We start from the raw sequence: 26,659 nt of genomic DNA, 5'->3' as shown, positions 1-26,659 counted from the left end.
GGATATTCTCATAATATATTTAAAAAGTTAGGCCCCGTTTTATTACTTATTCACTATTTCATTTTAAATCTGTAATATCATTGATTTATTTATGGATACCACAAATTTATTTTAGGATATCACTTGTTAGTCACAAAAGCAAGATTGCATTCTGAGCTCAGATTTGATTCCAAACAAAAGCAAGATTGCGTTCTCAGCTCAGATTTGATTCCAAACAAAAGCAAGGTTGCGTTCTGAGCTCAGATTTGATTCCAAACAAAAGCAAGGTTGCGTTCTGAGCTCAGATTTGATTCCAAACAAAAGCAAGGTTGCGTTCTGAGCTCAGATTTGATTCCAAACAAAAGCAAGGTTGCGTTCTGAGCTCAGATTTGATTCTAACCAGTTGGAAATTTGCATTTGCAGACTTTTCTCCTAGCTTTGTTTCTTTAATCTCAAGCGTTGTACTTTTATTATTCAGAAACGCTTTTGGTCGGTGTAGCGCCTGTATCAACAGAATTTATAAAAATTAACAAACATATTAAAGTGTTAAATACAGTTATGACGCTACTAGATGTAGATTAGACACTTTGTTATGTATCTTTATATCTATAAAATAATCAACATAGAAAATCTACGCAAAACTCCTTAATTTTTCAATTGGGCAATAACCTTAAACACGTAATCAATCATAGATGGGCATTAAATGAGCCGCGCCATGAGAAATCCAACATAGTTTGCGACCAGCATGGATCCAGACCAGCATGCACATCCATGCAGTCTGGTCAGGATCCATGTTGTTCGCTTTTAAAGTCTATTGCAATTAGAGAAACAGTTAGCGAATAGCATGGATCCTGACCTGACTGCGCGGATGCGCAGGCTGGTTTGAATCCATGCTGGTCGCAATGCACTTTGTTGGTTTTCTTATGGCGCGGCTCAGATGTCTGTCTTGTAAATTTGCTTCTTATGTATACGGTATCTCATTTCTTTCCTTTGAAATTTTAGTTCAAATTCAGTTCATTTGTATCTTAAACAGAGTTTAGTTACATGATCAATGTAGAAATTAACATACTTTAAATCTATCTAATTGTCAAATAATCATAAACATTTTAGCCAGTCTAATTCATAAGGAAGCTGTGACATATATAAATTATTTTGTAATGGTGAAATTGTTAATATGTTTGTATGTGTCAGAAAACCTAATATTTACGTTTTGATAAAAATGAATCCTGTACCTTTAGGCTATAAATCAACGCAAACATATGAAATTTCCAAAGGACAAAGAAAATACGTCAAATGAATCATGATTACACATCATTTTATAATATTATTTTATAATCATGATTACATTTGAGCTGCGCCATGGGAAAACCAACATAGTACGTTTGCGACCAGCATGGATCCAGACCAGCCTGCGCATCCGCGCAGTCTGGTCAGGATTCATGCTGTTCGCTTTCAAAGCCTATTGCAGTTAGAGAAACAGTTAGCGAGCAGCATGGATCCTGACCAGACTGCGCTGATGCATAGACTGGTCTGGATCCATGCTGCTCGCAAATGCATTATGTTGGTTTTCGTATGGTGTGGCTCAAGTTGTTTTATGCGCCTATAATTACAAGGGTTTTCTCGGTCGAGTAGTTTAGGTCCTTGACTTCAAAACATTTCCGATTTAGGACTGACAAATGTTTGTTTCTTGTATCCTGACCTATTTTTGGCCCGAATTTTTTGTTTCAACTTTTTAACAAAAAAGTTGCAAAACTGCACTTCTTACACTTTAAACATCGTCATTGGTGTTAGAAATTAACTTACGGATGCTCTCAATGCATAATCCCCTTGCTTGTATTTATTTTTGACACAAAAATAATTACTGAAAAGTCCCACACAATCATTGAAAAATAAAAAAAAAAATAAAATAAATAAATTACCGACCTACCTACCCTGATTTCTTTACTGGAAACAGACATTTTTTGTGTAAGGCTTTACCATTGTGGATTTGAAACCCTGATTTACATATGGATTTCTTTCATGTTCATGAAGAACATATACTTTAGTATACCCTGCTTTCAGAAGGCTGTTAGGCCTACTTAAACAAACAGTCACCGAAGTCTGATATTAACCCTTAGCCTGCTAAATTTTCAAAATGGACTGGTCCATCATTCAATTTGGGCAATACCATTTATCATTTGAAGGGGCGTTCACTGAAAATCTACTGATTGAATAGCGAACAGTGTAGACCATGATAAGACTGTATGGATGCACTGGTCTCTAAAGCAGAATCACATGTCGCCAGCGGGCTAAAGGTTAAAAAAACACAAACAAATGTAATGGCACCTTCAACATAGAATACACCTACTGCAGGTCCAGTTAATAAATAGGCGAAAATAAAAGTCGTACATATTGAAACTTAACACGTGCATTTTCCAAAAATGATAGAATTGAAATAGATCTCTATTTGCATTCTATTTTTGTAAAAAAATCAGTCCTATTTTATTTTAATCCATACTTTTGTGCAGGTGAAGGCAAGAGAGCGATGAACCGTTTTCCCGACATAAGCCCGATACCAGGACTTTGCTGCGATGTGCCACATCTACCTCTACCCTCATCACAGATGACATCATTCGTTCCTAGTCCGTATTTGTCCAATCCGTACGCTTCTTTAAGTAACGGAACCGGAAACTATGTGGACAGACTTATGGGTAAAGATAAATTACTACCTTAATTTATTGACAGTTTCTTAAATTGGTCTGAAGTTGTTAAGAACAAGCCTCAATTTCAAATCTACTTCCATTTCCGGAGCCTGTTAATTAAAGTTCTTGTGGTGGACTTCCCTATTCAAACCACAACACTCAACTTTGTTTGGACTGGTTAAGACACTGAAAACTCCTTTGCGACAAAATAGTCTAATCGGTAGATTACATCAGTACCTGAACATGCAGATTTCCATTTCGATTCGACTGTAGTTGAAGTATTTTTGCCGTGATAGACTTGAAAATAAATAAATGCACATTTATTTGTCCTAGACCTTGCTTTTCTGTCAAAGTAGTGAGATATTTCTAATGTATTTTATGCATTTGTGCAATTTTAGGTCGATACTATGATCCCGTCATGCAATTGCGCAGGAGCGCCATAGGCGGAAGTAAACCGAAGGTGGCGACACCTGGTGTCGTTGAGAAAATTGAACTCTACAAGCGCGAGAATCCGACGATATTTGCCTGGGAAATAAGAGACAAACTTTTAACAGATGGTAATTAATTTATACGTTGTGGCTTAAACTTTAAGAGCACTACTTTTCCTAATAAATCTTTCTCTGAGAAAAGAAGACGAATCGTCGAGAAAATAATATGTAATAGTTATTACCCTTAAATCATAAACATTTAGTTACAAACTTCATCCCTTTCGTTCAATTCTCTAGTTTGTTGAAAAAAAAAATATGAGGAAAAAATGAAGCAAAAAAACTTTAAAAATCCTTCTTCTGTGTATCTTTTCCAGAATTATTTCCTGAGCACTTTTTTTTATGGTTGAATTGTTTTCTTGTAAACATTCCTGTTTTTTTTGTCCTACAGGCATTTGCACTTCAAGCAATGTCCCAAGTGTGAGCTCCATCAATCGTATATTACGTAACAGAGCAGCAGAACGTGCGGCCGTTGAATACACTAAAATAGCTTCCAGGTCATTTATGCACTTGTACCCTCAGTTATGGTCAATGTCGTCACCACGTGACTACACATGCGCAGTGAGAGTCCCAGATTCATCCGCCAGCAGTGATGAACAACTTTCAAAATCGGATGATGAAACTAATGTTTCAGGTAAAACTTCAATTTTCAAACTAATAAATGACGTCATGTTGAAAAAATTATGCATTAGAACGAATTCATCAAAATAGTTTATGCAAAAATAAACAACATCTGAAATGTAGATTTCTGACTGTGTTTCTAAAATTAGTTTTGCATGGAATGCGTTTGCCATTATTTTGCTTCGTTTACCTGACAGTTTTACCTGTACTTTCGTGTTCTTTAGTGTGATCTCAACTCTGCATGATGGAAAAAAAGAAGTAAATGTTTTAGATCTGATTGTAAAAAAAACACCATGGGTTTTGTTTTTGTTGTTGTTGTTTTTTGTAAAGATGGAAATTGCTCATCGTTTCGATCAGCAAAATTAAACAAGATGGCAGATAATTCGTCTGTCTGAATGAAATAATTCGATGCACGTAAAAACGAGATAATCATCCCGAATCCTATTAAACACATACACAACTTTCAGGCAAATTGGCGTTGATGAGTCGCGCTTTGGCTAAGAATCTCAAGGACAGTCCCCCGCCCCGGTTGAATTTTCGAAGTCATGCACTTTCACTGTAAACACGGCACGTTGATCCAATGACTCTTAAGCTGAATTTTGATAAGCAGTCTTAAGTATTTCGAAACGATTCTTGACAGAAAAAAAAATGAAAGAAAATGTAATATTTTTCAGTTGATGAAGAAATATATGATCCTCAAAAGTCTGATGATATGTCACTACCAAAACTTCGCAGAAATCGCACGACCTTCACCCAGGATCAATTAGATGTCCTCGAACAAGAGTTTGAAAGGAGTCACTACCCAGGAGTCAATACGAGGGAAGATCTGGCAAGCAAAACTAACCTCTCAGAGGCAAGAGTACAGGTATAGTGATGAAATCAAATCAAATATACAATGTTTCGGTGATAAAGTTTGTCTGATATGTAAAGTAATATGAAGTTTTCTTATTAAAGTTGTACGGTAATGTTTTAAATATATTATATTAAAATTATTATGTAGCGGACCGGAAGCGATAAATTAATTGGAAAGTTATATTCTCCATATACGATTTCGGCTTTATTCGGTTTTTACAGAGGTCATGTGCGTGTTAGGTTTCTTACTTCCGAAGAATGTCCAGTTGCCAACTTTATCTCACTGAGAAGGGCTTTGTGTAATTTTGTTAGAGCTTGTTGCCCAACCCATTTGCTTTTGTATTGTTGTAATTCTGTTTGCATGTATATATGAGCAATAAAATAAGGTTAAATCAAAATATCTCACGGAAAACGCCGACTATCATTACGAGTCCACAACCTTATTTAAACAATGTACCAATAACCGGAAGTTTACGTTACATTCATAGTATAATAACGCCTACATCATTTTCTGACTTCAGATGAACACATTCACGTTTTATACAATGAGATGGTAGTGAAAGGCTTTCTAATTCAGTATATATGTTTGTTTTTTAAGGTATGGTTCTCAAACAGACGAGCAAAATGGCGTCGTCAACAAAGAATGAGTTTCCTTCAAACCTCGCGGCAAATGTTGTTACGTTTTCCAGTACTTCCGGTTCCGCAGGAAATCGATGACATGCGAAGGAATTCTGGGAGGATATCCCCTTGTATGACGTCACGAGATTTATCGCCTGTTTCATCAACTATGACATCCCCTATAAGTATAGGTGGCTCATCGTCCGCATTTGACAAAGTTGAGCAATCACCGTGATGTCCACACACCCACTAAAGCCTCAAGGTGTTTTGGCTACTGGATCGCATAAAAGTTATGCACCGTTTGAAAATTGTCAAAACTGGGAACTGCAAACGCGTAGATGGACATTACAAGATAATCAGAGTTTCAAAGACCATGTACTCATCATTTAGGGGTTTTGTGCAATATTTCAACATGAAAATCAAGACAAATCAGCAATATTTTGTCTTCCAGCAATAACATATGTGTTCATTGTATTTTAGATCAACTTTTACACATGTTATATCGATGTAGGCAACCAGTTAGCATGTTCTAACAATTCTGTATATATTTCTCATTAACATTTAATTATGCATTGAAACAACATTAATTAAAACCAGATGTAATCTAGTCATGCACGTGTATTTCAATATTTATCATTTCAATTTGTTAATTACACATTTGTACATTGTTTTGCGCAACTATTACATTACTTTTGCTTAGGGATCGGGAATTGTTGTTCAAATGTCAGATATTTACATGTTGATACACACTGCTTAGCCAAACGAAAGGGTAAGAGTCATTAAAATCGCTCAAGAGCGCTACACCTTAGTTCCATAATTTCAATATTATAACTTTATTAAGTATATTATTTCATATTGATTTTGCCATTAGTCCGTGGATAGTCGTTCTCGCCTAATGACATAGACCGTTGTATTGTTCACCTCAAATTTAGCCTCTCATTTTTTTTAATCCAATTTTTGGCCCTTTGTTCTCGTGTTAGCCTTGATTTTTGTTAGTGACTCTACACAGAAATATGTTGGATCATAAATGGGATGCGAAACTCCAGCCGAGTCCCAATAATTATCATACCGACCCCATATATTTCTGTGGAGGGTTACTAACAAACCCTATAATTAATTTGTTTTATCGACCACTTAATTTTTACTTTGGACATGATACTTTTCTGACCTTCCACAGCAAAACTGAATGTCATCACGTGACCAATTTTAAACAAATGAAAGTGCTATATCTTTTGGGAGGATCACCAACATCACAATTTCATCAATTTAACAGACTGTAGAAAGGGATCGGCTGCGCGTTCCAATATGATAGGGGAGATAATTGTAATAATCTAATGAATGATCTAACAACACTTATGTCTCTTTAGCAACATGAAAAAAGGAGCACGATGGTGATTCCTTGACAGCAAATCAGAGTCTTCCAAATGTACTCATTTTGAATGTACATGTAAAGAAACTTTTATGTGCATTGTTTTTATTGAATAAAATATTGAATTGTACAACCCTTGTTGACTCTGTTCTTTTAAACAATTAATAAATCAGCCAATATAGTTGCATGGTAGCCAAATACAGTTGAGTCCCCGTGACCTTGACCTTTAAATCACTGACCCCAAAAGGCAAGGACCTTCCTCAAATGGTACTTGGCTATTATGCAAAAATCAAAAGCACTTGCTTTTATACTTCCTGGCTTAATATCCAGAAACAAAACAATAAAAAATTATGTTATGTGAGTGGACCCGTAATGAAACTCGGCAATTTCCGTATGATTACGTATCCTCGATAGACACTCCGGCATTCTTCGGACTAACTATAGGTCGCAATAGCATAAATAGTATTCCCTATATATTCTATATAAGACTGACATTTTCTAATGAGCTTCCAAACATAGCTAGACCCATTTTAGAGAACAAATCCTTATTTCATTTTAAAGAGTTATGATAAAACTGACATAAAATGAAGAGAAAAGTAGACGTCATACATCTTCTAAGTGAGATTTCTCTTGTCACATTTGATTACTGTAAAATCACATCAAAATCATACTGCTGTGACCTGGAAGTACTACTCATAATAAAACTGAGTTTCACTTCAGCAAATGCAAACTCCTCTCCCAATTTTTCTACCAAAATGTCAAAAATACACCCACAATGAAATTTAAATAGAAATTTAATTTAGACCTCTCGGCCAAGTGAAACATTAGTATTCAAATACCTGGCAGCCATTATGCGACTGGACCAGATGGCTCCCACGCTGGCTCCTTTACTATAGTTAGGCCTATAGCTCGAACGACTTTCAACAAAAACTGGAGAATATTCAAATAGCATACGGAAAATACATATGATAATTTTCCTACTGTAAGCATGGGTCCACTGCCTTAATCTGAGTTTTCTTTGGTCCTTAAGACAACTGACCTCCGAAACAACAAAGACATTCCACCAATAGCGACACGGCTAGTGCCGTTAAGCAAATAATATATATTATTATGTTCATAAATTCGTTTTTGACGGAAAATAAATATTCATAAGTGATATTTGATCAATATCATTGCCAATAAAATTGATGCTATATCCTTAGGACGGCCAGCACATATTTATGCAATCTCGCCAGGTATACGTATGTTTTTGACAACACAGAAAATGACGTCACTCGACCTTCAGCTATTTCCGGAAGTAAATAAAATGGAAGTAGAAATGCTAAACTTGAAAACGAAAGCCGCATTTTGATTCGTAGATAGTCAAGAGGTCACGCGCAGGGGTCACCAGGTCTAAAAGTATGCGCGTGGACTTCATTCTTTTTTTTTTCTTTCTTTTTTTTGCTATTGGGGAGCCAATTTTCAGCACTTTATCACGAATTGAAATTATCTGGGCTTTAGTACAGCATGTCAGCTTTTAATCTATTAAAAAGTATTTTAGCTCTGGATAAACACAAATCCCACAGGGCTCCGTAACGGACCAAGGGTACATTGATAATTTCGGAACTTCATCAAATCGCTCAAATTGTCATTTTTGATGTTGTCTGAGAGTGTCAGTATATGCCTCAGATGTAAGATATAACCGTATTTGAGAGCTGCGAACCTACACATTTCAGAAATATTTTCAAAATAAGTTTCGTGTAATAAATGTTCTTTCTACGGAAGAGTGAAAGGGCCATCAGACGCCAATACGTTTTAGTACGTTAAGGCTGCGGAAAGGATATGTGGACAGGTTAAATTTGACAGTCTTGTAGTTCGATGTTTGGGTTTAACACAAAACGCTCCAAGCTTATGTACAGATTTACATTACGTTAAAAACTTCTATATAAAAACATTTTTCAAAAGTATAAAAAAATAAAAAAATAAATCAAATAATTCAGAAATCAAAATTTATTAAGTAAATACTTTATTAGTTTAATATAAATGTAGTTAAAATCCTACTATTTTCACATCAATGTTTTACTGCGTGAATAACACAATACAATTACAGTCTACGTTAGTTTTCTTATTCAAGTTGCTATTGCATCATGTGTTTTGACGTTTTATTCACTAAAAGTAACAACCTTAAACTAATTTTAATTTTCGTAAAATTGACAAAAATCTTGAGACATGCTTCTTTAATGGTGAAATTCTATACACAAATTAGAACTGAATGAAAGCTTTTGATTTTTCTTCATTAAAAATTACAATGTATAACTGAAATATCTTTCCATATAAGTGAATACCAGATCATGTTCTCAAGAGTGGCCTGGCAACTAGTAAAAAATCAAGATATGGCGCTCTCGGGTGAATATATTTTGATCTTACATTTAAAAGAAATAAGTTTTCTTTTTTATTTCATGTTTAAGATAACTTTTTACCTGTTTAACAATTTCTTGATTTACTAGTATACTATTTCATTCTTACATTCCCGTAACTCACCGAAACAAATGTAATAGAAAAGTCTGAAAAAAGTTATGAACAAGTCTAAATAATGTAATAAATAAGTCTGAAAAATGTAATAAATTAGCAAGAATTCAAATGCAATGACATATGAATCGTGTAATGCAATGTTTTGATTACATGAGACGATTAAATTGAAAAAAATGCGAAATTAACGTTTCTGTTTTCAGGAATGTATTCGCAAGCTAAGTTGAAATCAAACTTCAACGAAGTAGTGAAATTATATATTCTCTGAAACAGAAATGCATTCATTTGTTAAAAATAGCAATAAATAAATAAGTTATATATAATAATGGCAGAATGGTCCAATCAGGTGACGATTGAAAAATGAATATTGAAAAGAAGCTGTTACTGGTGGCACATTATATTTTTCTCAATAAAATTAAATATTTTTTTATGAGTACATGTATATATATAAATCAAAAGAAGTTATTCTAGGTTTTTAACGCCATTTTACAGTGTTCCTATATGCTGTTTTAATCAAAGATTTGACTAACTGGAATCACCACCAATCAAGCGCGTTTGCTTGGAACTTCAATCTTGGACTGTGCTCGGAATAGTTATGTTATCACCAATCAAGCGCGATTGCTTGGAACTTCGATCTTGGACTGTGTTCGGAATAGTTATGTTATCACCAATCAAGCGTGTCTTTCTGGAACTTCAATCTTGGACTGTGTTCAGAATAAAACTGTTGGTACCAGCGTCTGTGACGGGCTATCAAACTGTCCTCCATTGTTCTAGTAAATACAGGTTTTGCCTCAAACTTCTTGTTGTTCCAGATCATTATATCTCTCTCAATCTGAAAGACAATACAAGCGATATGTCGGCAAAAACAACAAACATATGCTATTTAATTGATCTTTGGTTAGAAGTGTTAATTGAATAGCTTATTTAAAAACTGAACAGTGATCGGATATGAAAGGAATCCGGGCAGTTCTGTGACGGGCGTAATACGAAATCCCTATCTTTAGAACTCCTTTGTTCATTTAATACATGCTGGAAAATAACTTATTTAATCTCCACTCCCAACCAAAAAAAAAAAAAATAAATAAATAAATAAAACATACTGAATTTTACTACACACGTATGTTTTTATAACTTAACCATTGCACATATTTGAACAAAGCGAATGTAAGAACGACAACTTTATGTGGGGGTTGTGATATATCATGCCGCAATATTTAAAGTTATTTATTCGTGTCCTCTGTGATACTTTACTTCTTTTCGAGAACAATTTCTCCGGAAGTTGCGTTGAAATGAAGTACAAAGTAGTTCCAAATTTTAATTTGTATGTCTTTTTTGTGTGGTTTTTTTTTCAGCCACGACTGTAAATTTTATTTGTACCTTCATACATTTTTTTAAACACTTATTCTAGCATAAAACTGCTGTTCTTGTCACTTTTCAGGGTTTTTTTTAACAGGAGAGAAAACGTGTGTTAACAGAGAGATTCTCGCGCTCACGTGCTGTTATAACACCTTTTTATACATGTATATGCTCGTTCCGTGGCAAAGCGTAAACTTATTACAGCCCCAAAGCGGATAATTCAAATGGAAATGACGTCAACGTCAAAAAACAACTAAGATGTTCCCGCGCATTTCACGGAAATCTAATGACGTTGAGGGAGAATGCATTAATTATTTCCGCGTTTTATGCTAGAATAGCGTTAGCGCATGTTCATTTCGTGTTATATCATCTTCAGAATCCCTTTGGATACGTTGGTAACCTCGCCCTACGGGCTCGGGCACCAACCAATCCCTCCGGATTCTGCAGACATTACAACACGAAAAAACATGTGTTATCCCTACATTCTGGCATAAAACTGCTGTTCTTGTCATTTAACAAGAGAGAAAACGTTTGTTAACAGAGAAATTCTCGCGGTCACGTGCTGTTATAACACCCTTTTTATATATGCGCGTTCCGTGGCAAGCGTAAACGTATTACGGACCCAAAACGGATAATTCAAATGGAAATGACGTCAACGTGAAAAAAAAACTCAGATATTCCCGCGCATTTCATGGAAATTTAATGACGTTGAGGGATAATGTATTCATTTATTAGTTTTTTTTTTTCGCGTTTTATGCTAGAATAGCGTTAGCGCATGTTATTTTCGTGTTATAACATCTTCAGAATCCCTCGGGATTCTGTAGACGTTATAACACGAAATAACATGCGTTATCCCTACAAAGTTTATCCTGTGAAAACTTGTAGATTTCTTTTATACTGAAAATACCTGTATAGCTTCCGTTAACATGAAAAATTTGGCGACGATATTTGGTACAGTCCAATGCATGTAAAGGTTGTGTACCAATTTTTGTACCAACGGTTCGACAGGTGTAAGGTAATGAAGCCACGCTCCTTTAAAAATCGAACCATCAATTGTTAGGTAAACAACGCCAGGTCCAATCTGAAAAATAAAATATAGCTGAAACACCGTATCTCGAATTCCAAGGGACCATACTTTCTTATTTGAATTAAGTTTCTATGACATTTCTATCGCGGTTTGTTTCGTCGTTTTGTACAAATTTGAAATACCACGTCATCACATAACTCCTTTTTGTATCATGGTTTACCTGCAGTGTCATTATATCTGTTAACTTCTATCTGTAATATTCTTCAACAGAGGAAGAGGCGTGGCTATAAGCCGTACTCTAACTAAGTTAGAGAACAAGTCTCAGGTCCCGCCTACATATAGAATACTGTAGGGAAATGTTGAACTTTCTGAAACCGTTCTCTATTTCAGTTAGAGTACGCTTGTCACGTGATAGTACCAACGCTTAAAATGAAATGTTAATTTGTCAATCAAAATTAGTAGCCGAATGCGTTGTTCATATTGGCGGACCATGATACAAAACAGAAAGCGCAAAACAGAAAGCGCAGGGGCCACTCGAATAATAAGGTTATTTTCGCGAACCCCTACTCTTTCTATTACTAATTCAGGGTTATTTATTTAACACAGAAACATAATCTATGATGTTTGCCTCCTTTCAAGTTAAATGTTTTAAACCTAGCACCAGTCTCAAAACTTGAACATCTGATTTGTTGTCTCTGAATACAATTTTAAAACTAACCAATGACAAGCTCTCATTTTGAGACTGGTGTCCAACAGGAATTAAAACTGAGTAGCAATAAAAATTCGACATGCATACTAGTTTATTTTACGACTCGTTAATTTAGCTCATCTCATTGGTCGATACATGGAGGTCCACAGACAGTGATATTCACCGTGAAAACAAACTTTGACCGAACAACTGTTGCTCAAAATAAACGCACGCGCTATATTAAATACAGATCTGTCAAACACAAACCAATCATATCTGGTTTCCATAAACACGTTATCAAATTCAGCAGCCTCGATACATTTCGAAAAAAAAAATGTATTGACTGTTTTTTTTCTTAAGATCAATCCAACTGAGATATTAATCATACAATAGGGTTATTATAACAGTAGCTCGATCTGGGATGCTGTATTCGGCTCGAGTGGATTTTGGCAGATCGGATCTCACGAGGCGCGCAAGCGCCGTGCAAAATCCACGTGAGCCGAATACAAAATCCCAGATCTAGCTACTGTTATAATGACCGTTTTATTATATAACTCTACCTTTTTGTTTGTTGCTTTGTTATTGAACGAAATCTTCAATGTTTATCGATATTAAAATGGAACTAAGTGAAGTTTTTATGTGCGCTATTTATAGAACTGTGTCAAGTCATGCATGTTAATGAAAGTAGTCCGGCAGCATACAATACAAGAGGCACAATACGGAATTAAAAAGGTACAATACGGATTTTTTCTGCCTGTTCATATTTAATTTTGAAATACAAGCCGATTTCTTTTTTACAGAATTTAAATATGTATATAATAAAACTTAGATATTAACCATAATGATCTTTATTAAGTGTAGTCATAAATTAAAACACTGTACGAGAAAACTGGTAAATATTCAAGTCTATTGACCGGACCAGGGCTTTATTCACCAAGGCCTGTTATAATATACTGTAAATTCTTCCGAATTTTTAAAAATATATCATGAGTCATTGTACTAACAAACGTGCGCACATTTCATGTACAGAAAATGATGTTTAATAATCAAACCATGGACAGTATCTAAGGGACCTTACCTGCATCGCATTTACTTTTACTTTAACAAGTGGCAAACTGATTCCGAAAAATTTAAGATCATGGAAAACTGTCATGCAGCCAACATGCTCATCTGGGCTGGACATCTGGTGCCAGCTAGCTTTCCACTTGTGCTGACCCCAGCTAAAATACTTGCTCCACATTGTGGTAAGATCCGTACCAGCAGCCATGAAAGGTTCATGAACTTGTTTCAAGTGTGCAACATCCGCCCCGTTTTCTGGAATTTCCTGAAATTTACAGAAATAATTTGAAGTTCGCATAATTTTCCTACTTTTTCACATCCTCGTTTGCTGGGTTTTTAGCAGTCTGTATTCAGGCCCTATACTAGTATGTTGTTCATATGGCAGCGTCCTGGTGCCAGCAGAGAGATTTAAATTTGTCTTACGTACGACTTACTATCTCCTACGTAGAGCTTAGTATCTCCTACGTAGGACATAGTATCTTTAAGTCCTACGTACGAGATATTAAGTCCTACGTAGGAGATAGTAAGTCCTACGTAGGACAAATTTAAATCTCTCTGCTAGCACCAGACGCTTCCACATGTTCAAAGAGGACCTAAGAGGGGAACTTGCTGAGGAACCAAAGAATGAAATTAAGGATCGGTCACGGTTTAAATGTTTTTCAATATAGTGAAAACTCTATAATTTGGTTTTATTGACAATGTCTGCAAGTATCATAACAGGGGATCAATCTAGGTAATCCTTGTACGGAAACATGCGAGATACCAACTGAAACTATGCTATGAATTATGTCCTTCCAGCACAGCACGTGCACTAAGCGTTTATTTTCAGATTTTTTTGGAGAAGACGCTTTTCGGTTGTGACAACAAGCGTCTACAAACCTTGTCGAACCGCAACGTTTCGCACACTGTAAACAATGTAACGACCGCTGTGCTGCTTTTATGCCAAATCAAGTAGAAGGATATCTAGCTTTAGATATTGAATTTGCATACGTTACGGCTTGCTGAATGGGATTGGAAGGCGAAACGCATCAACTGAATGAAAAATGAAAACGACTAAAGTGGTAAATACGAGTTATTTCCATCTAGAGCGTAAGATATTATATGGCCCTGCACACTGACACTTGGGGAATATCACCCCATTCCTCGTTGTCGCTGCAAACTTTCAGCCAGTATATTTCAGCCTTTTATAACAAACTGAGCACATGTCGTTACATTTTTCAACTTCCAAAACATCCATCATACTACGATTTTTTCTGGGCATTGATAGTATTTGAAAGATTTTTTTTAAACATGTGACCTGTGCTCAGTTTGTGTAGAAGGCAAAAATATATTTTGATGAAAGTTGGCAGGGGCGGGTGGTGGGGGCGGGCGTAGGGGTGCTAACCCAAAGTGCCTGTGTCCATGAAGTCACCCTTATTTTAGATAGACGGTCTGGCAACTGCAATATTTCGAAGATGTGGATTGATTATGACAGATGAAACCTTGCAGAAGTACTGAAATAGAAATATACAGGATGTACCTTCTTGAAATTTTCTTAAACGAGCGCAAATAAGTTAATAAATATGTCAATTTCAAACGTGATTTATTCCATCAAATGTTTGGTATAAATATTTCTCAAGGAAAATGAAAACAAGAAATATCTTTAAAAATGATGGTCGGCGAATTGTAATAAGGAAAGAAGTGGTTTATGAATTTTTCATCTTACATTCATATTTCATCTAACATTTTTCAAATTGCAAAACTAAACACCGCACTTTAACAGTTTAAATGGTTCTCTTTTAATTTTTTGCAAAGGTTTCGTAGGGTTGCAATTTTGTTTCATTTATCCTTAGACGAATAATTACAGCAGTAGTTTGATGAAGATTCATGAAGCGGTTCATAAGAAGAGGTCATTAAACGTGTTTATATTTTTACTTTTTTAGCTAAATTGGTCCCTATCCCCATTTGTAACAAAATAGCAGGAGACCTTACGATATTGTTACACTCTAAAATAGGCCAACTGATCCCGCTTTAACAAATGCATATTCGCTAATCATGAATCTTTGGACAATGACGTCACACCTATAAAAAAGTGAAGGTCAAGCAAAACATACAAGTGTAATTATTTTAATATTTCTGTTTCATAAGCAAAGTTTGACCGTAGTCTTATCACATAGATAAACTGTACGCAGCGTACCTTCTTTTCAGTGTAATGAGATTCAGTCATTATATAGCATATATATAATAAAACAGATTTCAACTGAGTTCAATATATGCATACCATACTAAAGAAAAATATTCATATATAATAAATCAGTTAAATAATCTATAACAAATATATCAAAGCAAACAAGTACTCATTTTAATATGCAATCTGAATAAGTCACAAAAGCAAGAAACCTTTTCATATACAGACGACAATTGTAACAAGGAAAATCTTTTAAAAAGCACTTCTCTACATAAAAGGCTCTTATCACACCCTTATTCATGTGATACGCAGACCGTATTCAGCTCTTTCTTTAATTTGATATATGTTGGTATTTGAACAGGTTTTTATCATATTTATTAAACTTACTTATCATATTGAGATATATCAATATTCTTGCTAAATATACTGAGCCAAAGTTAGCTTTAAAACTGTGAACAGCGTCGTTTAGGATAAACGCTTTGTCTACATTTCAGTCAGCGTAGCACAACCAAAAGAGTGAAAGAAATTGACACTCTCGTCCAATCAGGCAGAGTGTTGCATAAATCTTCCATTTTGATAAATTATCTATAATGCGTTATCAAGTAGTTTGATTTGCAAACTGAAGTCACGTGGCATAGGTAACGAAAATGAATTTAGACGGCGTCGCCGAAAAAGTATCATTATAAAATACAATAAAAATCGTGAAATGAATATACACCTCAATTTTTTTACGAAACGTGTTTTGTCGGAGGTTCGAACAGGCGGCCATCACTCAACCACTACGTCATTTCAAGTAGTTATAATCTAAATAAGGTAAGGAAAATCGTGCTGATTTCGTTGTGCGAACACTCTCGAGCGTGAAAACCAATGTATACCAGTGAAAGTAATCTTCCACTTTATTCAATATATACTATACTTAAAGCTAGATGCCCATCGGGCAACATGTCGAGCCCACCCTTTGACACCTAACTGTGACCTTCACCTTTGAGATAGAGTAAGTCTCAATGAGTGAAACATTCATGTAAAATATAAACAAGATTCCTCAATGCATGTCAAAGTTATGGGCCGGACAAGATCTGACATGACCTTTGACCTCCAACTGTGACCTTGACCTTTGAGATAGGAACCCTTGCGCATGACATTCCGTCCCAATGAGGTTAATATTCACGCCAAATATAAACAAGATTCCTTAATGCATGTCAAAGTTATGGGCCGGAAAAGATCTGACATGACCTTTGACCTCCAACTGTGTCCTTGACCTATGGGATAGGAACCTGAGGTTTGCGCATGACATATTCTGTCTCACTAAGGTTAACACTTACGCAAACTATAAACAATATATCTCATTTCATGTCAAAGTTATGGGCCGGACAAGATCTTACATGACCTTTGACCTCCAACTGTGTCCTTGACCTTTAAGATAGGAACCTGGGGTTTGCACATAACACTCTGTCTCATTAAGGTTAACATCCATGCCAAATATAAACACGATTCCTCAATGCATGTCAAAGTTATGAGCCGGACAAGATCTGACATGAGCTTTGACCTATAACTGTGACCTTGACGTTTGAGATAGGAACCGGAAGTTTGTGAATGACACTCGGTCTCACTGAGGTTAACATTCATGCCAAATATAAACAATATTGAACCATGCATGTCAAAAATATGGCCTGGACAAACAAATCCGGACGAACGCACGCACTGACGCACGCACATACACCGAACAGCCATTTGGACAACTATGTTTTCGCTTCCGCAAGCGATCTCGACAAAAATTGCTTTTTTTATAAAAATGCAATCACTGTATTTTAGATATAACGAAATAGGATATAATTAAATTATTATATATTTTTCAATGAATTACCGAAATATTAGAATAAAATATAGTTTAAATGGTAAGAAACATGAAAATAAAAAGGAAATTTGATTATTTTACATGTAAGATCAAAATATCTTTCACTCATGAACACGATTTGTTACATTTTCGCTCGTGGCTATCTCTCATCTGGTGTTCACTTGTGAAAGATATTTCGGTCTCAGTACACTGAAACAAATTAACATCCTCTATTTATTTTGTTTCATCTACTGATATTACTGATACATGAACTGCTAACAACGCGGCAAACTGCACGTTTTCGTTTATTTATTTAAAGATATCGAATTTGGCATACCTTTTATTGAAATATTTTATCTTTAGGTAATTACTTCAAATGTATAAACTCCTCAACAATTATATTAAGCTTTACTTAATATGAGCCGTGCCATGGGAAAACCAACAAAGTGGTTTTGCGACCAGCATGGATCCAGACCAGCCTGCGCATCCGCGCAGTCTGGTCAGGATCCATGCTGTTCGCTTTCAAAACCTACTGGAATTAGGGAAACCGTTAGCGAACAGCATGGATCCTGAACAGATTGCGCGGATGCGCAGGCTGGTCTGGATCCATGCTGGTCGCAAAGCCACTATGTTGGTTTTCTCATGGCACGGCTCATATATGAATTATGTTTGCATATAGGGCTACAATCATAACTGAATGTCATGCAGTAACAGTTGATAGTTAAAACACAGTGTTTTTAGTAGTAGTACACATTTATACTGTGTTTATAATCTATACATGTATATAGTGTGTACTATCTGAAAATTAATGCACAGTACTGTTAATAGACATAAACTTGTTAATACTATGTTTAAATAAACTATATGAAGTCATTGTCCGTGTTATTAAATATGAAACTTGGATCTAATATACCTTTAAAATTTGAAGCCCTGCTTACCTCTATATGTGCATTTATGTAATGTTCAGTCCGCCCCTTATATTGCCACCTTCCGTTTGAAATCTCTTCAAGTTCTGGCAGTTTCCAGGTCGGTTCAATTCCCTCCGCGTGGTACCAAATGTGCACCCAACCATTGATTTCTACGCTTGTCCAAGACTTGACTTTGGCAAAATCTGGCACTGAAATAATTTAATAAACTGAATATATTTACTCTACGTGTATCATTGCTCCTATCATGCCAACTAAAATCAATGAAGAATTTTCGAAGTTATCTCTTCGTACACAGATAGCAATTACATAAAAGGGAGCTAATAAAAATTATTTATGTCTAGTTCAAATGATAATCAAAGTAACTTTAAGTCAAATATTGACACTAATGTCAAAATTCAGAAATAAACAGTTTACATTTCAGAAATAAAGAAAGTTGGCATTACGTATCTTTAACATGATATTTGCATATACTAGTTGTGACACAAGTAATTTGCGTTGTAATGAACACATGGATTACATGTGCGGGTGCATTTGCTATTAGAACAACAGCCTCGCAATGCGGAGCAATATACGCCTGAAGGTATGACCTTTGACCCCTACGTGTGACCTTGACCTTGAAGTTAGCCATCCGAAACATGCGCCCTGCACGTCATCTCGATGCGGTGAACATTTGTGCCACGTTTCTTTAAAATACTTTGAGCAGTTCAAGAGTTACAGAGCGGACAGGAAACAAAGTCATATGACCTTTGACTCCTAAGTGTGACCTTGACCTTGAAGCGAGCCATCCAAAACATGCGCTCTGCACGTCATCTCGATACGGTGAACATTTGTGTCAAGTTTCTTGAAAATCCTTCACGGGGTTCAATAATTACAGAGTGGACACGAAATTGCTAACGGACAGACGGACACCGGCGTCATATCATAATACGTCCCTTCGGGCGTATAATAAGTACATATTCGCATAAGATGGTTCCCTGGTTGAACTATGACGAATCTCTGTATAAAGTAATCGACTTGTCATGACACTCGGCATTTTCCGTATGATTACGTATTCTCATAAGGCAATTCGGCATTCTTCGGACATAAATGCAGCTCAACGCGGAAACGGTTTTCCGTAAAAACCGAAGAATTCCGAAATCGCATACAAAGAATACTATCATTACAGTTACCTTAAATGAAGGTTACTACAACTCCCAGAATCTGTACTGGTCATTTTTCTAAACATTAGTCAAGTTACAAAACTTGCCTTTTTCGCTGTATGGTACTTGAACACATTTTCCATCGTGACCTCTAAACTTCCATCCGTGGAAAGGACATTCTATGCAATCACCTACTACTCGACCCCCGACGCCTAAATTTGCTCCCATGTGAGGACAATATGCGTCAAGAACGTGGACCTCCCCTTTATCGCCTCTAAATACAACCAGCTGCTCGCCTGAAATACAAGACTAAGTGATTCGCTTTAAACACAATCAGTTGCTCGGTATAAAAAAATTAGTTGCTCTGTTGAGAGACAGCTCGTTGCCTGACCCCCACCCCCCACACCCCAAAAAAAACGCTATAAAAGTTGCTTGTTTGAAATACAACTAGCAGTTCCCATGGAAAACGACAAGTTGAATGCCTTAAATATAAGCAATTTCTCGCCTGCATGAAAGATAAGAAGTGGCTCAGCAGAATTCCATCCAGTTGCCGGTCTGATCAAGCTCCCAGGCAAATAACTATTTGCTCGCAAGGAATACAATCAGTAGCTAGCCTAACATACAAGTTGCTTACCTGACATACAATCTGTTGCTTGTTTGAAGTACATTTAGTTGTTCAACTGTGCCGTCATGATTTCTTTTGTGTATTCGCACATACGTCTGCATTTTATATTCAGTGTCTTATCCATTCTCATTTGGATCTTTAACGGATTGCCACAGACCCATTATCACGTGAATGTGATAGGTCAGTGTGTAATGTTATCATGTTGTATTTGAGGACCAGTCTCAGCTCATTTTTGAAATTGACCAGGGGCAAGTTGGCATTCTGAGACTGATACAACCTTAGAACCAATACGCGACAAGTAACTAGATTTACCGTTTTGAAATACACCCATTCATAGAAAAAAAACTGGGATGCTTTATCAACTGACAATATGATTATTTTTCAATGCAGCGACAACAGATTTTGCTTTGACAATTGACTTAACCTAAAAGAACACGTGTCTAATAATTAGAGCAGGTAAAAATATAGATCATCGTTATTTCTAGTTGTGGTTATAGTAAATAAATAGAATGTTGATATCTTAATTTGTCGACATAGCAGTTTTATTTACATATATTCACTCAAGTTTAAACGACAGTCGAAAAATCGCGAAGTGAAAGGTTGAAATAAATCAATTTGTTAAAATAGCACATTCGTCATTTGCATAATGATTCATGGTCTAGCAACTTAAAGATATGAATTTTTTCAAAACAAAAATATTTCCTATCCATGTTTTGGTTTTTTATCTGTCTTTCTTTTTTTCACAAAACAATTCAAATTAGGCCTACAGTGTTTCTAGATAATAAAAAGGAGTCATTTAAAATTTACAGGAAAATGATATAGACAGCTCAACGTGAACAAAATAATAAGAATTCAGTCGCCGCTTTGCCAGATCTTTGAGTTACCCTGGATCAGAAATACAAGTATATTAGGAAAATGATCCTGTCATGAAGTATATGGCTCGGTATCTGTTAAAACCATATCAGTAGTAAATGCAAATTAATGAAATATATTTTTAATTGCGTAAATATTCCGTCATATTTTCACAGTATCAAGAGATATGATTTTTTTTTCATCCGAAGAATATGTCTCCTTCAAGTAAATGTCGGCTGGACGGTTTAATAATGTAGGTAGGTCGGTCATTTTTAAATTACAATCGAATGACCGTGGGTTCTATTACATCATAGAGTATCTAAAAGACAAACAGACAAATTGTATACCTAACACAGACACATAAACTGGTTCGTTCTTAAGCTTCCAACTTTCCATAACACCAAACCATCCGTTAGGATACACCGGTGGAATGTTCCCGACGACTCTCCGCTTCATTACGCTGTTCGCTATTTCCTTTTTGGAAAATCTTCCATCCGGGCGGTACCCAACATCACTTAAAAACCGTACCCGGTCAATCGGCCGGAATATTAATCCGTATAGAATATATCCCGCTACACTTAACACGGTCAAAATAATATAGAATGTGGGAGAATACAAATTCATGTAATTCGGCATTTCGTCCATTAGTCCTGAATTTACTACTCGCTTCATGTAAATTTCACCAACTTCGAAAAGTGGAATTTTAAAAAGTGTGTCATTTGCAGCGGCAGCTACTGACACGGTTACCGTCAATACAATAAAACGTGCACGTATACTTGGCATTTTGATTTATAATTTGATTGCCACCTTTCAATTTTATTGACAATCAATATTCCTGTCAGAATTCACATCACATACGTGGCTATGATTAATTATTAAACACAATTATACGGTGAAATCATTTAGTGAAATATGATTGTACGTATTTTTGAGCAAATGTAGCCAAGTTTATGTTGATAAGCGGAAGATAATTCGTCAGAAGTGATGCATTAAGTGTTTATGATAACGTATATCGGGTCATTTCCGCGTGCTGTGTACTTTTCGTAGGGTTAAAGGAGAACGATAAAAAACTTAAAACCAAGTTGACGAATAGGGACTAATTAAGAAATAATATATAGAAAAACAGTGTTTTAACGTTATTAATGCACTGAAAGTGGTTATACGTCTGCGGAATAATTTCATGAGGGCGTAGCCCGCGTGAATTATTCTGGCGACGTAAAATCGATTTTGAGTGTATTAATTTAGGTAAAACACGATTTTGCTATACATTATTCCCTTAATCTAAAACTGGATAAAATATTGTAGTGCTCTTTCTTGTTACCAACAAAAAACATTGACGTCATCGCACGTTAACGTGACGTCATTTTAGCGTAAGCGTGTTTTAAGGAGGTAGGTTACCTTTATATCTGTATGTGCGCATGTCCAACCGGAAGCTAACGTGACGATTTACGACGACGTTTACGACAAACTAAATGTGTTTGTATATTCATTCTTCTAAAAACAAATCATAGACCTGTCTTCGATCTGACGCTTTATGGTTTAATAATGCAGAAATAATGAATAAATTGCCGCAGAAACGCTTCAAAACAATGTTGCCTTAAAATGACGTCATTGACGTCATGACGTTACGTGTCAGTTACCGCGCAAAATAAATAGCTTTTATCTTGAAAGTACGTAATTCTGTGCATTTTCTTTATTCAAACTATTTTCAAATAACCATTATTTGCTGAAATATTTTTTAGGAGTCTTTTGCTCTGAATAATAATCAATATTTTGCTTCTTTTATGTAGTTATATTGAAATGTTATGCGGAATGTAAGAAAATGGATGATGGTAACCATTGTTATTTGGAATATAGTTGGGTGAGAGGTTACTTGTTACGGCCATTTTCAAATAAAAAATCTAGCAGTTTCATTTGTAATACCTATTTTTCAGGTTCCGTTGATATTTGTTACTTATATACTAAAACTAAGATCTAAAATTGTTCAAATTTCAGTAAAAAATTGTGGTTTCTTATAATGAATTGATGTTACCATGGAAACGAAGCCCGTGACCTATGTATCTAAATGTAAAATTCAAAAGCGTTGACACTAGTCTATTTAAGAAACACAGCTTCGGCTTTTTATTTTCATTTCAACAATATCCATGAGAATAATAGTAGCATGCTGAACGATTTTTCCATGAAAAATGCCAGACGAGGGGTACTGCTGTAAGTATTCTAAGCTTAGAAATTTGTTTGAATAAATGCAGATAACACGAAAATATAACTTACGTTAGAAATAATATGTTTTAAAGCTACATCAACTAGAAATATAATCTTATTCAATATTATTTTATAAGAAATTACGTCAAAAAGCAAGATATAAGCCATTTTAAAGGTCTCTGTTGCCATGGTTACTTTAAACTTTAAGAAAAATAAGGTACCATGTATAGTGCTTGGTATGTTGCTAATAATATTACCCAAATATTCCATGTTGGTCATTAACAGAATGGCACTGAAGCGGTCGAAAACCCCTATTTTTATACATAATTGTTTAAAAATGAGAGAAAATGCGTTACCATAGAAACACGAGCCCCGCGACATATACATTTAAAGCTTATATTAGAAAGCTAACGTGCATACTAGTAAAATTATAGATTATGCGGACTTCTATGAATATCAATGAAACTAAAATACACCGAAAAGTGCTAAATATCCGTATTTTCCTTCTTCTTTCAATAAGAAATACCTTTGGAGGGTCATGTTCTTCAAACCTGGGTAAAAATTGAACTTGAAGGGACAGAGACAAACGAAACTGAGATTTTAGCAGTTAAAACTTCATATTACACGAAATACAAAAAGATGCTGCGGTTCAACTAATTTGAATTTACCCTTGTAACAAGGTAACCTACCTCCTTAACAGAAACAATCATATTAGAATAGGCTTATAAAATCACAGAATAGCGGTTACATTAACATCAGTGCTGTATTGTAATAACTTAAGCACAACGCATTTGATAATCACTTAAGCATAACTCATTTCATTTCGCTGAACGTATCGCTTTTATGTTTAATATATATATATGCAATTAAATTTGATTAAAGTAAAAAAAATTGTTTCATTTAATTATCTATTCACTAACAAAGTTTAAGCCAGTTTATCAGACTGAAAATAAATTGTTCGTGGAGTTCAAATGTTTAGTGCTCAGCTGAGAATATGATTTTCTTCTACTAAAAGTAATATCACACCACAATGACATCATCACTGTGACCTAATACACAAGCCGGTATCTTTTTAAATTGCATTACAGATCTTCTGTCGTCGACCGACCTTGAAGGGTTTTGAGGAGAAAAATGCGCGCCCGTGTTAAAAAAAGGCTCGGGTTACTATAGATTTCCTAAAAATGCCATGCCATACCGTGTTTGGTTTTTTACGTTAGGAGTAGTTCAGTGGCATTTTTTAAATCAATATGCATGAGCAATTTGAAATGTGCTTAGTTGTATCAAGTAATTCAATGACAATTGTCATTGAAATCAAATACAGAAGAAATTACGTGCACATCGTGGTGTATTGCAAAACGCAAACAATATACGCACCAGTTTGGTATCCTTGTTCGCTATAACCTTGGCGACATGATACTAAATGGTACATCATTTAACAATGTTAAAGCGACCTGTCAATAACGTGTTTTGAAACATGTTAGGATTAAATGTAATTAATAAAATTATCACTAATTTAACTGTAACCTTTAGCCTGCTGTCGGCAAGTGATTCTGCCTTTGCGACCAGTGCAGACCAAGATCAGCCTGCACATCTGTGCAGTCTGATCATGGTCTGCACTGTTCGCCATTCAGTCGGTATCTTTTTGTTAAGCACCCCTTTTAACATTTAATGGTACTGTCCGAGTTGAAAGATGAACAAGTTTATTATAGAAATTTAACAGGGCAAGAGTTAATATTCTCTGTTACTAATGTAAGTTTGTTTCCATTAAAGATTTACTATGAATATGCCAAGATTTGTGAAGGCAAGTTACAACCAAGAGTCAAATCTTCATGCAATCTGTGAACGTGACACCAACATTTTAAGGACAAAATGTTAATCTATGAAACGCCATGGCTTTGTTCTGATATTGATGTAGCACTTTATGCTGTATTTATACAAGTGTCAGTACGAAAGCCTCTACTTATATGTGCAGTGCTTATATGCAAGACAAGATAATATGAAACATCTGATATGGGATTTGATGCAAGGGTAATTTTCATAAGGTTACGCATATAAATATCAAAAATCATCTTGGATCAAAACGATTTGGCATAATGGTCTTTAACCCTTAGCCTGCTGGCGGCGATTGGTTTTGCCTTTGCGACCAGTGCAGACCATGATCAGCCTGCACATCCGTGCAGGCTGATCATGGTCTGCACTGTTCGCTATTCAGTTAGTAAATTTCCAGTGAACACCCCTTTGAATAATAAATGGTATTGCCCAAACTGCATAATGGAACAGTCCATTTTAGAAATTTAGGGTAAAGGTTAAAAGCGAAAAGGTAGCGCAGTTATTATTTGTGACTCTGAATGCCATTGCAGTACTTTGAATATTAAGGACTGTGAGACTGAATGGCGCGTGAAGCGGAGTTAACAATGCAAAATGCCAACGTCGGATGTTTTCGGCAGTATTTGTTAACTTTCGTAATATTCCGACCTTATAATGTATTTTGCTTATAATGTTATTGCACCGCATACATTGCCGGAACTGATTTAAAAATAACCTGTTCTCCGTAAGTAGTGCCAACGTCGCCACATGATTCAGAGGTGGAGGACGAAAATGAGAATATACTCCTCGCCCGAGGATCTAACTCACGACCTCGCGATCCGTAGAACTGCGCTCACGGGCGGGCGCAAATCTATTTACATGTACCATTATGTGAATGAGATACCAGAATGGGCGGAGGCAAGTTACTGACAACAAGCAAACTTCCATCTGCGAGTGAGAACCTTACAAAATATGATATTGTGATTAAATGTGTCGGGTCACTAGGACAGGTCAAGATTACACATGTTCATGACAGTATAGGATGATAACATTATCAAAATGATAATTATCCGGGTATAATCATGTCATCAACTTAAAGGGACAGGACTGCAGATTTTGTCGAAAATGATCAGTCTTTGATATTGAAGTTTGGTCATGTCCATTGTGCAACGACCCTTGCGCTCCCTTAGGCCTACAGAATGTTTGTTTCCGGTATCCCGACCTACCCCATTTTTTTGCCCGACCCTAAATGTGTTCATGGCCTTGGAGATTTTTTTCAACTTTTTAACAAAAAGTTACAAAAATGCACTTTTTGTGCTTTAAAAATGGTCAGTGATGTTAGAAATTAACATACTGATGCTCTAAATGCATAACCCCCTTATTTGTATTCATTTTTTGACACAAAATTTATTGCCGAAAAGTCCCACTTAATAAAAGAAATCCCCACTCCCCCCGCAAAAAAAACAACATTTTTTTAAAAAATACCGACCTACCTACCCTATTTTTTAGCATGTTACCGGAAACAAACAATGTTTTTGTCTAGGCCTTAGCAGGCGTTTTAGGTGAACTCATTGAATATATAACCTGATCGCAAAGGACCAGAAAAAATATAACTATAAAAGGGATAATAATAATAATAATAATAATAATTTAATATTTTTATATAGGGATGGTGATATTTAATGTGTACAGAACAAAAAATCCGATGTACCCTGATATTGTAACTTAGATAAAAGTATCAAACGGTGTACACTGGCCCTATCTATGAAGTTGAGAAGATTTCGTAATGCATATATGAGTCGCACCATGAGAAAACCAACATTACCAACAGCTTTTCGCATTCAAACCCTATTGCAATTAGA

General features: G+C 35.6%; 2 protein-coding genes across 2 annotated transcripts; one reads left to right on the top strand and one right to left on the bottom strand.

Moving 5' to 3' along the window:
• Positions 1-2,492: 2,492 nt before the first annotated feature.
• On the top strand, positions 2,493-7,714 carry LOC123557379 (paired box protein Pax-6-like). The gene is made up of 5 exons (XM_053525534.1): positions 2,493-2,669; positions 3,059-3,217; positions 3,537-3,779; positions 4,441-4,631; positions 5,217-7,714. The coding sequence occupies exons 1-5, from the start codon at positions 2,504-2,506 to the stop codon at positions 5,469-5,471; spliced, it is 1,014 nt and encodes a 337-aa protein (XP_053381509.1). The 5' UTR covers positions 2,493-2,503; the 3' UTR covers positions 5,472-7,714.
• Positions 7,715-8,579: 865 nt separating this feature from the next.
• Positions 8,580-21,757, bottom strand: LOC123557370 (cholesterol 7-desaturase nvd-like). The gene is made up of 6 exons (XM_045348807.2): positions 21,137-21,757; positions 19,420-19,608; positions 18,183-18,361; positions 13,263-13,508; positions 11,377-11,550; positions 8,580-9,945 (listed from the first exon to the last, which is right to left on the bottom strand). The coding sequence occupies exons 1-6, from the start codon at positions 21,570-21,572 to the stop codon at positions 9,778-9,780; spliced, it is 1,392 nt and encodes a 463-aa protein (XP_045204742.2). The 5' UTR covers positions 21,573-21,757; the 3' UTR covers positions 8,580-9,777.
• Positions 21,758-26,659: the final 4,902 nt, after the last annotated feature.

The sequence above is a fragment of the Mercenaria mercenaria genome, chromosome 15 (assembly GCF_021730395.1).
Source record: "Mercenaria mercenaria strain notata chromosome 15, MADL_Memer_1, whole genome shotgun sequence".
Lineage (NCBI taxonomy): Eukaryota > Metazoa > Mollusca > Bivalvia > Venerida > Veneridae > Mercenaria > Mercenaria mercenaria.
Note: the sequence above shows the minus strand (reverse complement) of the source record. Positions and strands in the feature narration are given on the sequence as shown.